Source organism: Marmota monax, unplaced genomic scaffold (genome assembly GCF_021218885.2).
Source record: "Marmota monax isolate L192 unplaced genomic scaffold, Marmota_monax_Labrador192_F-V1.1 WCK01_AAM20220418_F8-fsc00014, whole genome shotgun sequence".
NCBI classification, from domain to species: domain Eukaryota; kingdom Metazoa; phylum Chordata; class Mammalia; order Rodentia; family Sciuridae; genus Marmota; species Marmota monax.
Genome location: NW_026695222.1, coordinates 33,543,768 through 33,562,145, shown reverse-complemented (window position 1 = coordinate 33,562,145; position 18,378 = coordinate 33,543,768). Strand labels below are relative to the sequence as shown.

Genomic DNA, 18,378 nt, shown 5'->3' with positions numbered 1-18,378 from the left:
TTCAATTACGGAGTTTGGAGAGGACCGTGAGAGCGCACACCACGCATCACAGAGCCGCGGACGTCGGCTCACGCCTTACCGTGCACGTCGCCCTGGCCCCGTTCACACGCCACGGCCATGCGCACACAGTGTCCTCGGTCCCCCGAAGCCTGATGCTCGACTCTGCAGCCCGGTTCTTCGCGAGGGGCAGCAGAGCGCGCACCAGGTGCGGGGTGCCCTCTCCGGGCTCCACGCAGCCACTCACCCCCGTTATAAATGATGCAGTTGTGCAAGATCCACTTGGCGTCAGCTAGGAAGGCCTCCGTGCAGCCGTACATTTTCTTTTTAGCGTTCTGGGAAGAGAAGCCACGGGGCACAGTAAGCAGTGGCTCCACCCCGAGCAGATCCACCTGCCCCTCGCACCATCCACTCACCACCACTCATTTCCCATGATCCTATTATTGTGAGATCTATGACCCTATTTTAAAAAATGCACCACTGAATTCGTTACAGGAACTTGAATTTTCTCATCTTAACGCTGCTGTCATTTGTTAATAGGTTCCTTCCAAGAAGAGATCGATTTCTCTATTTGTATTTATTATAAAGACAGGTCTCACATGAGCCTCCTGAAAACTCAAGGAAGCACACATCACCATCCCCACTTCACACAACACTATGCCAACAGTATGAAAGATGTATCCTCATTCTTCTTTGGTGGGACTACTAGGGAAGAACCCAGGGGCACTCTACCACTCAGCCACATCCCCAGTCTTTCTTTTCATTTTTTATATCATTTTGAGTCTGGGTCTCACTAAGTTGCTGAGGCTGGCCTTGAATTTGCGATCCTCCTGCCTCAGCCTCCTGAGTCACTGGGATGTCGGTTGTGCACCAACACACCCAGCAATGTGTCCTCTTTTCATGGATACTTTTCATTACCCATACTGAGTTAATGGTTTGAGATCAGCACCATGGTGGTGTGCGCAATCTAAAGTGTTACAAATATAATTTTCACCATGGAATTTTAGCATGAACTCGGAAAAACACCTCCGGGCATTAACAAAATAGCCTTATCGGCTGAGAAGCCGATTCTAAGAAGCCACGTCCTTATTGCTAATCTGGAGGTTTCCCAGCTACTTAAATGTTCTCTTCTTCCTTACTGCTGCTCTCATTAGCACCTCCAAAAGAAAGAGAAGAGGACGTAAGGCGCGAAATCGATCAAATCGCTAATTCCTAGAAGTACGGCTCTTTCAGGTAGAAGCTGGAATCACTCCCAGAAGAGCAGTGAGCACATCTCCCAGGGCCCCCCTCAACCCCCGGAAGGACGTCACCGGGGAAAGGAAGTGAGCGGACCAAGAGTTCTTCTCTCCAAATAAAACTGATCTAACTTGGAAGTGAGGGGCTGCCTTGGCATCTCCACACCCGGGGGCCAGCACGGGAGGCTCTGCGGCGGAGGCCAACCTTTTCCAGTGTACAAAGGTCCATGGGGTGGAAAATATATTCTGCGTAGTCGGGATGCTGTTCCAAGGGAACGGGCTTCTGGAATGCATCTGTCTGTAAGAGAAAAGGTACACGTGCACAGGCCAGGAAGACCACGCTTCAGCCAACACGGGGCCGAGAAGCTGAAGAGAGCCTCTCCAAGACTGCCAGGAAGGAGGCCGCGGGCAGCTCCACTGGCCACTGTCCCAGGCTGCCTGGATGTTGGTGATCCTGGGCCCAGATGAACTGCTTGGGGTTTTGTTATTTGCTTCGCTATCAACATACACCCAAGTAGCAGGTTCTGTCCCCTTCCAGTGAGGCTGAGAGTCCCAACACACCAGGGGTCACTTTAGAGCTAGGCCACACCCTAGAGGGACTCATCACCAAAAGTGACTTGAGGGGGAAATGTGTTCACACCTAAAGATGACACATCAGACAAAGTCTCTTGGGTGCCAACAGGTGTTTCTGATACGATGGGAAATCTAGACAGTGAGATTCCGTTCCTCTTTTCAGAGGTCAAATTGCCTTCAGTACAAGAAGTGTGCAAAAAGTCTTCACCCATTTGCTTAAGCTCTAACTTGACTCAGCTCAAGATGGCTGGGTGGTATTTACTTAGTAATTCTTTTCTTTTTAAATCCAAAGATTTAATGAAATACCAAATTATACCCAACCAAAGAATCGGAACAGATTTCCTTTTGCAATCACCTGTGTTCACTTTAATCCAGAATGAAAGCTTGACCACTGTAAATTTAAAAAATGCTCCAGAGCAGGGGTATGGCTCACGGGAAAGGCACTTGCCTGGCGTGTGCCAGGCCCCGGGTTCCAGCATGGAGGTTTCAACAAAATCGGCGACTTTACATCAAACAGAGTGAGAAAGTAAAGCTTTCTTCTATTTGTCCTTTGGTTTAAAACTTGACAGAGTTGACAAATCTACATACTCCGTTCTTTTTGTAAATAGTAGGTCACGTTCAATCCCTCCACAGTAAAAAAAAAAAAATTTTAAGATTTTTTTCTTTTTTTATGGTTCCAAGGATTGAACCCAGGGCCTCATACATACTAGGCAAGCTCCGTCCCTGGCCCAAGATTTTTGTTTTTTAACTAAACTAAAGCTACTAGCACAGCTTTGCTTCCATTGATTGAGATTTAATTCAAGAGATAAATAGGTAACTACTTCAATATCTAACTGGCACATCTTAAATTTCATCATCATAACAAATTTCAGAATCTCTCAAAGCAAAACTTTTATTTGTTTAAAGAAACAAAACCACAGTGGTCACTAAAAGCAGTGAGATACTCGGCTACTGCATATGCCCTTGACTTAGAAAGCAAACCCAAGGACAGCACAGAGGGTGCTCTGGGCAAATCAGAAAGGAGGGACCCGTCCTTCAGTTTCTTGAGATTCATCTGGAGGGAGACAGAGTCCTCATATGTCCATTGTATCATCATATTATTTTTGACAGAAGATATTCCTCTGCCATTTTCCTGAAAACTATCATAATAACAACAGACACACCTAGGGTATGGCGGGCCCTCCCAGCAGGGTGCCATGTGAGGCACAGCCAAGCAAAAGTAGCAGAGGCTGTGCAACAGGACTCATTTCACAATTGACGGAACTAACCGAATTCTCACCCATTATGGAAATCTCCCTGGTTCCACACCAGACCTCAGTTATAAATAAACTGGGACGCCCTCCTCTCCCTGAAGCGGAATTCATCCAGGCTGAGGGAGGGAGCACGCAGCCCTCGGGGCCAGGGGGCTGTGAAGTTCTACTTCTCAACCCATCAGGACTTTAAGGCCCCACTGAGGACCGGACCCCGTGGGGACACAAAGAGCTCACTACAGAGAACTCACTGGATGGCACCGTACCTGATGTTTACTTGACAGATTTAAAATGGGGACACACAAGACAAGTCCAAAGAGCCCGGAGAGGGATCTGAAAAGCAAAGCCGACGAGCAACGCGGAAAGCTGCTAACAGAACTAAACGGAGTCTTATCTTCATTTACGCTTACACCGGCGGACCGATCCTCTTACCCCTGGCTGTTTCATTTTCTGAATGGCAAACTTGAGCAGGTAGGAGAGCTGTTCAATGGTGAGCATTGTCATGGCTTTGCTCTGGGTCTCGATGCACTCTGCTACTGTAATCTTCTACGAGTCAAAAATCATACACACACATCCGGTTAGAAAAAAGAAAATCACAGAGCCACGGGTTTATTCTCCTTCTACTTTTTCTTTTCTTTCTTTTCTTTTTTAACATACACATAAAAAGAGATTCCCATCTAAATGTGAATAGCTGTTTCCCTTGGCAAGGACTCCAATCTACCAGACCAAAATATACTGGATCTGTGGGTAGACATTAGAAAGCAACCACCCACTGACTACCTTACAAGGAAGTGTCTCCAGCTCAGGGAGACGACAGGATCTGGGGGAGGTTGGGGGAGATGGGAATCTGGAAAAGCATCCTTATCCCAACCTTGGTTCTCAAGAAGGGGATGTGAATGGGAAGGTCACTGATGCATTGGGGGCGGGGGGGGGGGGGAATCTCCTCCCAAGATGAACTGTCATCAGCTGCTAATCTCGAGCCTCTTGAGAGTCAGAGCTATCGTGCAGGAACGTGGCCCAGCACTGTCTGATGGCAAGAGACAGGCTCCCTGCAGGAAGAACCCAGGGGTGGAGTGGACTAATAATTAATAGGACTCCATTGTTCATCAGCACTGATGTGAACTCTCTTGGGATTCATGGGCGCATTTCCAAAGGGCAGAATCTACCTGTCTGTCCACACAGGCAAGAGATGTCATTTCATAAGGGAAAGTCCCATCAAAGAGGAGACAGAGAGAGATGACGGAAAGTGGATTCTGCCATGGGACTGTGATACCATATCTCGGGGATTCAAAGGCCCATGTCCCGGCAACAACAAAAATAGCGTCCGCTCCTAAGTCATGAAATGTTCCTCAGCCATCTGTGGAAGGAGCGCGGATAAGTGTTCTTGGATAATCTGGACTGTTTCCACTCTTCACTTCTCTGGGAACTCTCAGATGTGTCTGGCTGGTTGTTGAGGAGAAGGACCACCCAAGAGTCACTAGGAAGTTAGAAAGGCTGCACGATGCACGCATCTCATTCCTGGGCTACCAGAGCCTGAAGAGCTAGTCTTGCCTTACCAGGCGACCCTGGAAGAAAATCAGGCTGTGGATCGTGCACGCAGAACTCCTGATGGTTTGAATTCCAGACTGATGCTGGGCTCCACCCAAGGAGAACACTCGGGTTACATGCCCAACTGTCCCTCACTCCCTCACCCCCTGCTCCTTCCTCCTGGCTGGCACCGCCTGGAAGTGCTACATGAAGCCCTTAGGAAGCCTTTGTTGCATAGGAACTGAGGCTCGGAAGCTCACCCCGAGGCCAGGGTAAATCAGCTGGAGAATGAGGATAAAATCCTTCTGCTTGACAAAGAGATGCCAGAAGTGTCTTCCTCTTAGACTAGGACTCTTTGTCTATCACACATGCCACTGGAGCCCACCTAGGGCCTTGAGGGGGACACGTGGTCTCAGGATGAGATGGAAAGGGCCTGACTGGGCACCAGCTGGGACGGCCCCGTCTCTGGGCCCTTCCCACACATGCTGACAATAAACCCCACCGCTTTAGGCACAGTTCGAAGGAGCTCTCCCTGCAGAGGAGGCGTCCCAGGGGAACCACTACCTGTTCTGCAATGGGATGAAACAAATGGGAACAGTCGCTTAGGACCAAGGGACACCGGTGGAGGTTCCAGGTGGCGCTCTGGGTGTAGCAGAACCAGACCTGGCTCCAAACACGCCCAGCCCACCTCTGTCTCCGTAGAAGAGTGACCAAGGGAACCAGCAGCCATCTTCCAGCCGTTTTAGAGGCAGAGTCCCACCCCAGGGTCGTCACCAGACCGGCTCGATGCCTGATTTCTTTTCACCTATTTTCTATTTTCGTCCTTCCCCTGCACAGAAGTGGTGGCAGGGACACTATCTGCGACTTGTTTTCTTTTCCACAGAAGACACCCGGGCAGCCCCGCCACGGCTCCCCAGACGTGTCTTCATGTGAGATCTGAGGCCAGCGTGCCTTGGGATCCAAGAGACATTCTGCTCTAAGTGACTTTCAGATGACTCTCCTTTTCAGCATTCGAAAGAGCCTCCTAGTCCAGAGTGGCCAAGAACTGATGCCGCCTCAGAACCCTGCAAGTCCAGGGACTGGTCTAACAAAGAGCGGGAGCTTGGCCTCAGACAGCTCTTGGCTACCCATGAAGCCTACGCTGCCTTCACTGCTCCCCTGCTCTGCCCAGGCCGCACCCCTGCCCGGAAGGTTCCCCCAGATAGCAGGGCCCACCTCCATCAGCTCCTTCTCAAATCTCAGGGGGCCTTCCAGGCCTGGACATTTAAAATGCAACGCCCTGCGGCTCCTGAACTCCCTACTCCCCATCTTCAGTTTGCAGCTTTCTTCAAACTCATTATTTCTAACTTGATTTTCACTTCTGTCCTTTTCTGTTAAAAGGAAAGTGATCCGTGCCTATTTTTCTGAGCACTATCCGATCTCCCTTAGAAATACTTGTTGCATGAAAGAAAGACTCAGATGGCACGGCCACCACCCAGAACACAGGACCCAAACTGGGCGTCCCAGGTCGGCGGCGGCTGCTGATCCCATGACGCAGCAGGGCACACCCAAGAGAAGCTGCGCGAGAGCGTTTCCGACCGTGTGAACTGTCAACGGGTTCAAAAGTTATCGTGTAAGACGGGCATTCGAGAAGGAGCAGACAGCGGCAGAGCTCGAAGCGACTCAAAGACTCGAGAAGAACCCAGACAATATTCCATCACTTCTCCAAGAGCTGCAGGACCGCAGCCAGGGGCAGATGCTGGACCAAAAGGGGGGTGGCCAGGACAGAGCGGGTGGGAGGCAAGAAGTGTCTCTTTTCCCCTTATCTGGGTTATTGGAAAGTTTGTAAGTCAAAGGAAGAGAAGAGAGAGGAAACGAAGCAGGTAATGTATTCATTCGTTGGGAACTAACCTCACATTCAGGACAAAACCAGTCCCCCTCTGGTTCCGATGTCAGTCTCAGACACTTAGCGTGATAAACCCGGGGACAGAGCTCACAGCAAAGGACTTGGCCTTCCCGGTGACAAACCCAGCAGTAGAAATCATTCCGTCCATCCTGCGGTACAACATCAACAGGGTCTGTGGTGAGTGGCTGCTTCATATAGTAAAACGGACCATGTCTTAGTTCTGACTGAAATGTAGGCAAGAAAGACAGGTTTGGTTTCAAAACAAATGTGCATTCTCAACAGGAATTTGAACAAGTACATCAATAACAACACAAGAAAATCACAGCATTTCACATCTGCTAAACAGTCGAGCTAGCTGCGGTTCCTCTACTGTCCACAACATTAGCAGGTCATTGGGTAACTATGAGGGTCTTTCCTCCCTCCCATTTTAAAAGGCCATAGACTGAACACTAGTGTCTCAGAGTCACCAGGTGGCCCTGGCCTACGTAGGTACAAATTTTAACTACCGCTAAACAGCCGCATGACCTTGGACGGGTCTCCCCACCTCTGGGCCTCAGTTTTCTCATCTGTAAAATGAAGGTGAGTTATCTAACGTCACGGGATTATGGGGCTGTGTTCAAATGAGAGGATAGAATGTATGGAATTAACACGGTGCCACCATCACCAATGTCGTCCCCATGGTTAAGAGCCCAACGTACACAAGTTCACGTTTACAAAGCCAACCAAAAAAATGTGCAATCTGTCCTGGGAGTCTTCATACTGTAGGCACTTAGAGAATATAGCAATTGGATTTGAGTGACCAAAAAATGATCTGCCATTTTTAAGGCCATCCCCAAGGCACAAAATCATGAACCAACAAGAACCTTCCTCAAGTCACGTCTCTTGAACACTTTAGGCCCCTGGAGTTGCCAGAGAGCCTCAGCCTTCATTACAAACAACACAGGAAGATGACTTGGTGGCAGGTCCAGGGACACCAGAAATACAGGAAAGCCATCCTCCAAACACATAAAATCCCTCAGAAGAAACTCATTAGGAAAACAGCCATCACCCTCCAATACGGAATCCTATTTAAACCTATGATCAAGTCCACGGGAAGCATCAAACAGCCCGGCAACTAGCGGTGTGATCGAGAAAGCTTGGCGCACAACTGTAACCCCAACTCGGGAGGCTGAGGCAGGAGGATCAAGTTCGAGGACAGCCTGGGCAACTCAGTGAGACCCTGTCTCAAAAAACTTGTTTTAAAAAGGGCTGGGGCCAGGTGTGGTGGTGCACACCTATAATCCCAGGAGCCTCAGGAGGCTGAGGCAGGACAATCACAAGTTCAAAGCCAGGCCAGCTACATAGCAAGGCCCTCAGGACTACTGAGACCCTATCTCAAAATAAAACATAAAAAGGGGGCTGGGGATACAGCTCAGTGGGTAGAGTATTTGCCTTGCATGCACAAGGCCCTGGGTTCAATCCCCAGCACCATAAATAAATAAATAAAGCACAAGAAGGGATAGGGATGTGGCTCAGGGTTCAGCACCCCTGGGTCCCATCCCGACTACCAAAAAATAACAATGATAATAAAACAGGAAGAGTGCAGTGTGACCGCGAACCTCCCTTACTTGCAACCATGTCTACCGTCAAACACAAGCCGGATCTTTTTGGCCTTGTTTTTGTTTTCTTGATGCTGGGGACTGAGCAGAAGCCAGGTGACTGATCCTTCAGCATGAAGTTTCTCTCACACCCCTCCACTATCCCATCCCCCACTGTCCCGGGTGGCTGTCCCAGTCTCCAGACTCCCTCGTCTCCTGGGGCAGCCCTGGGTGCTGAGAACCAGCTGTCTGATTAATCACCTGTCACTCAGATCCTTTCCTTATCTGCTGCTTGTAAGTGTTACCTGCTCCATAAAAATAATCTGATAACAAACATGGAACACTTTTAAAAGGAAAAGCAAATCATTTCAGGCAAAATGAGTTATGATGTTTTCTTCCCCACAGGGAAGCAGCCACGCAGGCAGGTCACAGCCTGTGATATCATGGGACAGTCACAGGTCCTGAGAGCACATGTTCTTATTCTCTGCCCTTCCATGGGCTGGCATGACAAGAAGAGTGGGAAAGACCCTTCTGTTCACTTCTGGAATCTCTTCGTGCACACCAAGAGCCGGCAAACACTTTCTACAAAGAGGTGAGGCCTGGCAGGCCACTCGGTCTCTACTGACAGTGCTCAGCTCTGGCCGTGCAGTGCAGCCACACAGCTGTGTGCTGATAAAACTTTATGAAAACAGGCTCCTGGGCCACAGGAAGCAGTCGCCAACACCTCGTCTACATCCACCCGAGCACGGGTGCTCTGGACCTGCACTTGTGTGGTAGAGGGGAGGCCACAAGCTCAAATGCTTGCAGAGGCCACTCAGGTGGCACAGATGAGTGACAGCACCGTGCATCAGCTTTTGTCCTGCATTTGCAAAGGAGTGGGGCTGACTGCAAAGCCCGTGAGAGCCACACAGCCCTGGAACCAGCCGGACCCCGGAGTGAGGAACCCTCACCAGCCTGGACATGAGTGGGATGGTGGGCAGAGCCCACGCCAACCTATGGGGTCCCCACCAACTGTTCCAGCGGTTAATATGCTGCCTACTCCAAGCAAGGACTGCTGTGAGAAGTGTTAGTTTGTGTCTTTGTGGGTTGAGGTTTTTCTATTTTATTTTATTATTTTTTGATAGTGGGGAGGGAACCCAGGGAACCCACCTATATGGCAGGCAATAGCTCTACCACTGAGGTACGTCCCCAGCACAAAATAAAGTATTTTAAAGCTCTTCTTAAATCCCCGCCCTGGGGCAGGTGTGCTCCACCAGTAATCCCAGAGGCTCAGGAAGCTGAGGCAGGAGGATCCCAAGTTCAAAGCCAGCCTCAGCAACTTAGCGAGGCCCTAAGCAACTCAGGGAGACCCTGTCACTAAATAAAATATTAAAAATGGCTGGGGATGATGTGGCTCAGTGGTTATGCGTCCCTGGATTCAATCCCCGATACCAAAAAAAATTTTTTTTTAAATTTTTTTTAAACTCCTCCTGGGGATACAGCTCAATAGTAGAGCAAATGTCCAGCCTTCAGAAGGCCCTGGGTCTGATGAGTACCACCACAGAAAGAAAAAAGTAAAGAAAAAAAAAGAACAGAAAGCCTCCCTCTAAAAGTCCTGAACTCCCAATACGTGAAAAAGAGACAAAAAAGTGCTGCACTTAAACTTGGCTCAGCTCTTGATAATCACAGGTCTCCATCAAAAATGGAAATGCATGATCTGTTTTTTACAAGGCCAGAATGGCTTTCTTTCAGAACACTGGAAACAGAAAAAAAACCTGGGGGCGGGGAGACATAGGTCAAAAGTCCCGCCCCCTCCCCCCAGAGGTGGAAGGGTTGAGCAGAGCTGACTGCTAGTGACACTCTAGGGAGGGGTGGGGAGTGCGGCTGCAGGCTGACACCAGCTCAGCCCAGCATCTGCAGGGCAGAGTCTACTCAGCCCTGGCTGTTGCTGGATTCTGCTGAGTGCTTCGGTCTAAATCTTTGTGTCTCCCTCAAAATTCCCAAGTTGCTATCTTCTAGAAGGTGGTGCCTCTGAACACTGATGAATGGGCCTTATCCAGGAGGATACCAGAGAGGCCCTCGCCCTCTACCACAGGACACCCTCTATCACACCTCTATCACAGAACTCAACTGTGATGGCGCCTGATCTCGGACTTCAGCCTCCAGAAATTCCTGCTGTTGGTAGGTCACCCACCCATGATGCTTTGTCACAGCCAATCAATCAAACAGTAAGACACTTAGTGTTTATAAGAACCCAGAAATGCAAGCTTTTATTTGAAATCTCACGATCCTCAGGTTGGTGACTGACAGAAATCATGACATATTGGTCAAACCAACATATGGGGAAGGGGAGGGAAAGGAGAGGTAGGAATCCAGGGGCCGGGGCTGGGGCTCAGCGGCAGAGCTCTCGTCTAGCACGTGCGAGGCCCTGGGTTTGATCTTCAGCACCACATAAAAATAAATAAACAAAATAAAGGTATTGTGTCCAACCACTTCTAAAAAATAAATATTTTAAAAAAAACAGTAGGTATCCAGTGTTTCTTCTAAGTTCGCTATGAGGAAAACAGAGATTGCACATGAAGAATATTGGCCCTACTCTGCCAGCATTTAAAAAAATGCTGTTAGGAATGACAGGGTCAAAGGTCAGGGACGTCTTCCGGTTTCAGTGAAGGTCGCTCCATCTTTGCCAACAAAAGTCTCTGGGCCTTTGTGCCTTGGAGGTTTGGATCAGAAATGCAAACGTGCAATGGACCTTAGGATGTTCTAGTCCAAAACCCTGTTTTAGGACATAACTGAAGCTCAAAGAGAAAGCCACTGATGTGGCCACCCGGTGAGTCCCCCAGATGCAGTGAACTGGAAGGATCCTGTGTCCAAGAGGAGCACCTCCCCCATCTGTGGATACTGGAGAGGACAGGAAGTGTGCTCAGGCCCTGTGTCCCCCGCCCTGGCTCTGCTGTGTCCATGGCCGAGTGCCTTCTACATCCCACCCTGTGTCAGGCCCTGAGGTGACAACAGCCCTGCACATTGGCTCCTTCTCTGAGGCTGCTAGTCCAAAGCAGGGGACACCAACTTACAGACACATCAGTTGGTCATGAGGTTTCTGTGCCACAGAAACGGTCTTCACACAGGATAAGAAGGCAAAGCAGCAAATACCCGAGCGGATTAGCTTCCAGAGAAAGAACTGTGAGCAAATTCTTAGAGAACAGTGGGGACTCCCACAGTGGGTGTGCGTGGGTGTGCATGGGTGTGCATGGGTGCACGGGTAGAGGGAGGGGACAGGAAAGGACAGCTTCCGGCCAGGAAGGACATCTGCTCTCAGGACTCCCTGGGAACTGGAAAGGGAGTATTGGCTCAGGAAGCCAAACTGGTGGCTTAATTAAGGGCTGAGGGTTATCTGACCGCCATTTTCTTTCTAATAGCTCTGAGGTGGCTCCGGGGCAACTGCAGCAGGTCCTCACCAGCTTCTGGGACAGAAAGAGCATTTCAATCTCTGTGTTTTCAACTGTAAAATGTGACGCACACGGCCATTCCTGGCACAAACATTCAGACTGACACAAATGTTTGCAACAGCAGGTGACATGGGGCAAACACTGCTTCGGTATCATCATCAACGCTTTTTATTTCCCCAAGTATTTTTTCCAAGAGCCCCTGAAAACACACGTGGGACCCCCAGTTGCTCCTCCTCCGATGGGATCCCTAACTGACGAGGCAGCTACCAGCCACAGGCAGCCAAGTCACTTTAAACAGAATGGAAAAGACCAAGTTGCTCCCTGACACTGGTCGATTTCGAGGGCTCACAAACCCAGCAGACCGCGGGGTCTAGGACACTGCCACAGAAACAGCCTGCCTCCCAGGTCGAATGTCAAATCACACTCTGCTCTTGCCCTGTGTCCATTAGCTCCATGAGTCTCCACGACAGCCCCGGGGCCTGAGCAGCAGCGCCAGGACGCCCAATTCCGTGAACGAGGAAACCAGACCCACGGAGGTCCACGTGCCCACAGTCACAGAGCCAAAGGCAGAGCTGGCAGTTCGCTCTATAATTTTGAGAATGAAAATAGATTTGCGCTGGACACACGCCCCTCCCAGGCCGGGCACTTAACGTGGCAGGGCTCTTCCCGTGAAGGCAGCAATCTCGTCTAATTCGACCCTCCATCCCCAGGGCCCACTCCAGTGCCCGATAGAGCACAGAACAGATGAGCGGGCCGCCAGGAACCGCAGCTCAAGAACCACTCAAGGCCCCCTGACCTCGCAGTCCACACAGGGGTGGACACTTCCGCCAGTGAGTCCACAGTGCTCTCACGGCCCCTATTTGGAATGCCTAAGCTGCACCAGAGAATTTTAGAGCCAGAAGGTTCCCTAGATGAGACTCAGGATGGTGAAGAGGTTTTCCCAGCCTCTGACAATCCTGTCAGCCAAGGGGACGGGACAGGGAGCCTGTGCTCGGGAGAAGGGGAGGTGACCCTTGGGCCATGCCTCTATCAGGGGCCCACACCCTCCATTTTACAGATGAGAAAACAAGACCGGCAGGGAGCTGTGTCGCCCAGCACTGGTCAGCAGCGGAGATCCTCAGGCCACCGGGAAAACAGTCCTCAGAGTACGGCCACGTGAAGCCAGGGAGAAGCGCCAGCCCCGAGAACAATATCCTCATCTCCTCTGGGTCACTGCTCTGTCCCCAAACAGATCTGAGAACCCCTGGAAACCTCACACAGCCCCTCTGCGCTGCCCTTTCTCACATGCAAACGGCAGGCAGCGCCAGGGCAGCCTGCTCAACAGATGCCAAGCCTGGCCCCGAGGAGCGGAGCACGGCTGCCCGCTGGCGGCCCGTGCCACGCCGCGCCCGGCCGCGGCCTTACCTGCTCCTTGCTGTTGCTGCTCAGGAAGCCGGGCTTCTTTTTCTTTTTAATGGGGCTTGTAGAGGTGTCCTGCGGCGAGTGGCCATTGGAAGAATGTGGGGGGCTGGGGAACTTTCTTTTCTGGGCTATTCTGTCTGCAGAGCCAGGATCTGAAAGAGACACACAGGACCACACATTTTAAAGCACCAGGGTGGCCAGAGTCCCACAGGAGGGTGAGTGTGACGGGGTGCATTTTTCCCCAAACTCAAGGTCATTTGCAGGTATACTCCTCCTCCTAGAATAGACCTGCCCCCCTTTCTGTTGTCGTCAAGGATGCGCATGACTTTTGGGGGGGGGGAGGGTACTATGGATCTAACCCAGGAGCACTCTGCCACGGAGCTACATCCCCAACCCTTTTTTAAAATTTTATCTTGAGACAGGGTCTTGCCCAGGCTGACCTTGACCTTGTGACCCTCAGCCTCCCAATGAGCTGGGATTACAGGCATGAACCACCACACTCCACTCCCACATGATATTTTTATGAAATCTTGGTTGGTTGCCAAAACAAAAAAAGTTCATGGCCCACAGGCCGTGACAACACCAGATAAAGTGAGCAACAATCCCACGTCGGGGTGGGAATGAGCCTCCACCTTGCACACTCATCACCGTTCCCGACTGTGTCCCTGCTGACAAGGCCGCAACCAAGCTCCTAGGAGCCGTCACATAGTCACCCGCGCTGTTCGCATGCCCAAGAACTCCTTTTCCACACCCACAAAAATGGCCAATCAGGAAACGATGAAAGGCAGGTCACCAAGGCCACACACCAGGGCAACGACAGCACCTTGCTCTGTGCAGAAAAGGAGCGCTGCTGTGTATGCTCACAGCTGACAAAACAGAAGGGGTAAAAAGAATGACCCCGCCCACCGGAAAGTTCTCCCGGCTGTCAGCAGTGGGCACTCTAAGACCTTCCTCCCAAGAAATCAATACAAATTACATTCTTATTGATTCTCGCCTGAAAAGTACCAGCCCCCCTCTTACCAGACCCCCCTCGTTTCCAGCCTCCCTCCCAGTCAGTGTCTCAGTGCATCCTTCTACCACCATCCATTCAGTCTTCACCTGCAAGGACCAGAGTCCATCCCATGCCCCAAGGTGGCCTCCTCGGCTTATGGACAATAGTGGCGCAGCTTGGGACAGCTGACATCCTGAAGAGCAAAAGCTACAGACACAGGACAGTGGAGAGCAGACCCCGCGCACCGGGCTGGGACGGGATGTGAGATACAGGAAGATGACGATCTCCAAAGATGTTCCTCCTGCAGCTCACCACCGGGCAAGTCTCAGCACGCACATCACCCTGCACCATCTCCCGCCTTCAGGGGAGGGGGACTGGTCCAACATCACCGAATGCAAGGCCTCCCTTTGATTTGGGAGGGTGGGCAGGCAGGCAGCCTCTAGCGGGTGCACAAGGCCTGACAATGAGCGGACTCTCCTGCCTCACCACCAGGCTTCCAGAAAGTTCTGAACCAATGATGGGCAGACCAGTGATGAGAGGAAATTCAATGCTAACCACAGATGTCCTGAGGGTGAAGAGCCCAGGGTCTGGGGGAGCATCCCACAGACACCAAGTGGAGGCCCAGAAAGCCCAAAGGGTTGCCCCCGAGGCACAGGAGCTAGTTAGTGAGAAAGCTAAAAGACAGAACCCGGGACAGGCTCCGGGAGTAGGGACAGTCCCCCAGGGAAAAGGGCGTTCCCAGAAGGGTCCTCTCCACTGTCTGACGGGAAAACTCACTTTCTCCACGCTGCCTGGCTCCAGGGTCCCCTCCTGGAGCAGAGCGGGAACAAGAGGATCCCACTGAGCCACCGTGGGTTGTGCCCAGAACTGGACAACTTAGGTGTCCATGAAGAGTCAGTCCTCCGACACAATGGAATGCTCCAGCCCTTGAGAAAGACAGGCAGCCCGGTGCCGTGACCCACACCTGTCATCCCCAGTGACTCGGGAGGCTGAGGCAGGAGGATGGCAAGTTCAAGATCAGCCTCCGCAACTTAGTGAGACCTGTCTCCAAGTAAAAATCAAAAAGGGCCGGGGATGTGCGAGGAGGCCCTGGCGTGTTCCCTAGCACTGCAAAACCAGAAAGGATCCAAAGGGCACCTCCCCATGAACTGACATTGTCAAGCTTCGGTGCCACATTGTAAAAGCAACAGGTATCCAGCACATTAAGGGACCCGTAAGGATGTGACTGTACATCGGTGCTTGTGCATCCTCAGAAGACTCCCACATGAACACAAAAGTAGAGCAGGGCTCTACATGGGGACAGGTGGCCGCCTTGGAAGGAGACCTGTAGGGAGCAGAGAGAGATTATTTTTCACTGTGTACCTCTGTGTATTGTACTCACTATGAGCCTGGATGACTTTATCAAAATAAGGGAGATTAAAAGTATTTATAAAGTTCAGTTACACGTTTAAAAAAAAAGAAAGAAAAAGCAGCAGGTGCGAACCAAAGTCCCTGATGAACGAAGGAGGAGGCCCAACTCAGGATACAAAAAAGTCCCAGGTGATAAAGTTGGGACTGGATTGAGAACCACAGAAGGCGCTTGGGATTTGTGCTACATGACTCTAGTACACCCCCATACTCTGCTCAAGTGTCAGAGTACTAAAGTTTAAGAAAGGTGTTTTGAGCCAGGAGTGGTGGCACACACCTGTTATCCCATTGACTCAGGAGGCTGAGGCAGGAGGATCACAAGTTCAAAGTTAGCCTCCAAATTTTGCAAGATCTTGTCTCAAAAAATAAAAAGGAGCCGGGCCCAGTTGCACACGCCTGTAATCCTAGCGGCTCAGGAGGCTGAGACAGAAGAAACAAGAGTTCAAAGCCAGCTCAGCTACGGCGAGGTGAGGTGCTAAGCAACTCAGTGAGACCCTGTCTCTAAATAAAACAGGGCTGACATGTGGCTCAGTGGTCAAGTGCTCCCCGAGTTCAATCCCCGGAACCAAAAAAATAAACAAATAAAAAGATTAAAAAGGGCTGGGGTGTAGCTCAGTGGCAAAGCACCCCTGGGTTCCATCCCAGCCACACAAAACACACACAGAGAGAGCAATCAGGCAAAGGCTTTGGTTGGTGTGTTTTCAAGTGTATTGTGAGAGAAGAAAAGCTCACCAGTGGGAGAGGGAGTGAAGGTTTTCAGTGTTTCTCAGGAGGATTTTGGAAGGGAAGCTCATCCTCACTGCAAGGACCACCCAGCACCTGCCACTCATTTCCCTCAGTCCCCAGACACACAGGGTCTGGTGATCAGACCAGCCCAGCCAGTGCTCAGGTGGCCGCTGGGGCCGGAGCAGCGCCAGCTCCCCCTGGCACCCTGTTATCTCTGTGACTGAGGTCCCCTGGGGTGATGGTTACCAGCAGCAGTAGCAGCAGCAGCACCTGAGAATACACTAGAAATGACAATTTGGGGGCCCTGCTCTGGATCTACAGGATTAGAGACACTGGGGCAGGGCCCAGCCACCCTCTTCAATGGCCTTCCAGGACTAAGATGCGCCCAGTTTGAGATGCTCTGGGTGGTGTGTGTCTGGGGGGACTGTGAGGTCTCGGGCCTGGGGAGGCATCTCCTCCACCTCCCATCACCCTGCAGGGGCTGGTCTGGGGTCCACAAACAGAGCCGGGCAAGGTGACCAGGCCAGAAAATGAGGCTATGTCAAAGAGCCCTAGGAAGTGTCTTTCCCTCTCGGGGCCTCAGCGCCTGGTCTGTAAAGTGGGGAAGGAAGAAAGAAAGGGACCCAAGTGAAGCCCTTCCCTGGAGTCCACCACCAACACAAGGCGCGTCCTGCACACAGACACCACTCCCTGGGCCGAGCGGCCACAGCCCACTCAGGCTTCTCAGAGGTGTCCTAGAGATCAAGACCACGGGGCCAGAAGATCTTAAAGTCCCTCTGGGACTTCAAACTCCTTTAATTCCATGAACAACACCAGAAATCAATATTCCCGTCAACCATTTAGAGCGACCAACCAGGTTTGCCCAAGCCCACCAGGACACCAAGAGGAAACTGGGGTCCTGCACCAGGGTCACCACACTGAAGAGTATCCCCGACTTTCCAGTCTCATCAGAACATATAAACCCCAATTGTGGGCTGGGGTTGTAGCTCAACTGACAGAGCGCTTGCCTAGCATGTGTGAGGCCCTGGGTTCGATCCCCAGCACCACATAAAACTAAACCAACAAAATAAAGGTATTGTATTCATGGACAACTAAAAATGTTTTTTAAAACATAAATAATTTTTTGAAAAAAAAGCAATTGTCTGCGGTTACAAAGGCCCCGATTTCCCCCCAGAGTTAATGAGAGTTGAGTGGCTGTATCCAAGGGGCAGAAATTTAATAGCCTCCAATCAGCAGACACAGATGGCAAGAGCAGGGCCTTCCGTGAAGGCTCCGAGGCAGAAACCCCAGGAAACGTCCGCCGGACCCCACACCCTTCAGAGGTCGGACGGAGATGGCGGTCAGCTCTGACACAAGCCCTTGGCTGAGACCAGGCCTCGGGTGGTGACAAGATGGTGGTAGAAATCTGGCTGTCGTCATGGTAACGAAGCCACCACGGGGAGCTTTTCCAAAAGGCTGAGTCAAATTTTTTTTCTCTCCTTTAATGATTTAATTCTGACGAGGCCGTATTGCTAAGCACATTTCATCCACGAACTTGGAAGGATGACAAACAGCCACTTGGACTGCGGCGCGGGGAAGGGTTCACCTTTGATCTGAAGGGTTTCTTGGTTCTGTTTCGGTCTGGGTTTTTCTGGCCACTTTCTCTGGTGACTCTATGGGGCTGGCCCACCAGCAACCCTGGGCTCCCACCCGCCCTCCGGGTAGGTCTGGCCTGGGAGGGATCATCCGGGTGAACCGGGCCGGGGAGGGGCAGGGTAATGACTCTGGGAAACAGCTTGGCCTACAACAGGAAGCAGCACACGTTTCCTGGCTGGTGACACTTCCCCACTTCCCCGAGATCTTCAGAATACGGGAAGTCTCCTGGGTACCAAGAGCCCAGCATGTGATGAGATCCTCCCCAGACCTAACTCGGAGCCACCAGAAACAACCCTGCCCGCCCCTGCCCGGCCACGCCGTGACTTGAGGGGATCCATCCTCCAAGCAGGCCTGGCCTCGGAGCCTTCCTGAGCCGCAGGTATTAACAGCCAAGACTGTCCTTTGTCACATGCAATAAGCACAAGGCACCATTTAAAATGCTTCCCTGGGGTTCCCTCCAGGTCACTTGTCCAAGAGGGCACAGCTGCTGAGTGGCAGGCTGGGAACTGAACCCAGGCAGCTGTGCTGGCTCTGAGGCCCACACTGCCAACCCTGGCACCACAGGACTTCGCCCCAGCAGGGTCTCATCCTTGGCTCCGAGCGCGAGGACTTGCTAAGTTAGGGCCCAGGGTTGAACAGGTGGCTCTCATTTTGCTTTTGTTTTTGTTTTTCCCCAACAGCTGTGGGGGCAGGGAAGGTCCCACAAGGAGTTGTGGGAACTGGGCGAAGGTGGCACACCATTCTCT

At 51.5% G+C, this 18,378-nt stretch overlaps 1 protein-coding gene across 28 annotated transcripts in view; it reads right to left on the bottom strand.

Annotated features, from left to right (window-relative positions):
* Nucleotides 1–18,378, bottom strand: part of Zmynd8 (zinc finger MYND-type containing 8) — a 98,783-nt gene that overhangs the window by 53,388 nt on the left and 27,017 nt on the right. For 18 of the 28 annotated variants that reach the window (XM_046433643.2, XM_046433644.2, XM_046433637.2 and 15 more), the window contains 5 exons: nucleotides 12,877–13,025; nucleotides 6,473–6,691; nucleotides 3,488–3,601; nucleotides 1,438–1,530; nucleotides 245–332 (listed from right to left, as the gene is read on the bottom strand). In XM_046433643.2, the coding sequence (XP_046289599.1) occupies nucleotides 245–332; nucleotides 1,438–1,530; nucleotides 3,488–3,601; nucleotides 6,473–6,691; nucleotides 12,877–13,025 (663 nt within the window). Of the gene's footprint in view, nucleotides 1–244; nucleotides 333–1,437; nucleotides 1,531–3,487; nucleotides 3,602–6,472; nucleotides 6,692–12,876; nucleotides 13,026–15,017; nucleotides 15,189–18,378 lie in introns of those variants that run through there. The other 10 variants (XM_046433647.2, XM_046433652.2, XM_046433648.2 and 7 more) reach the window with 4 other exon arrangements.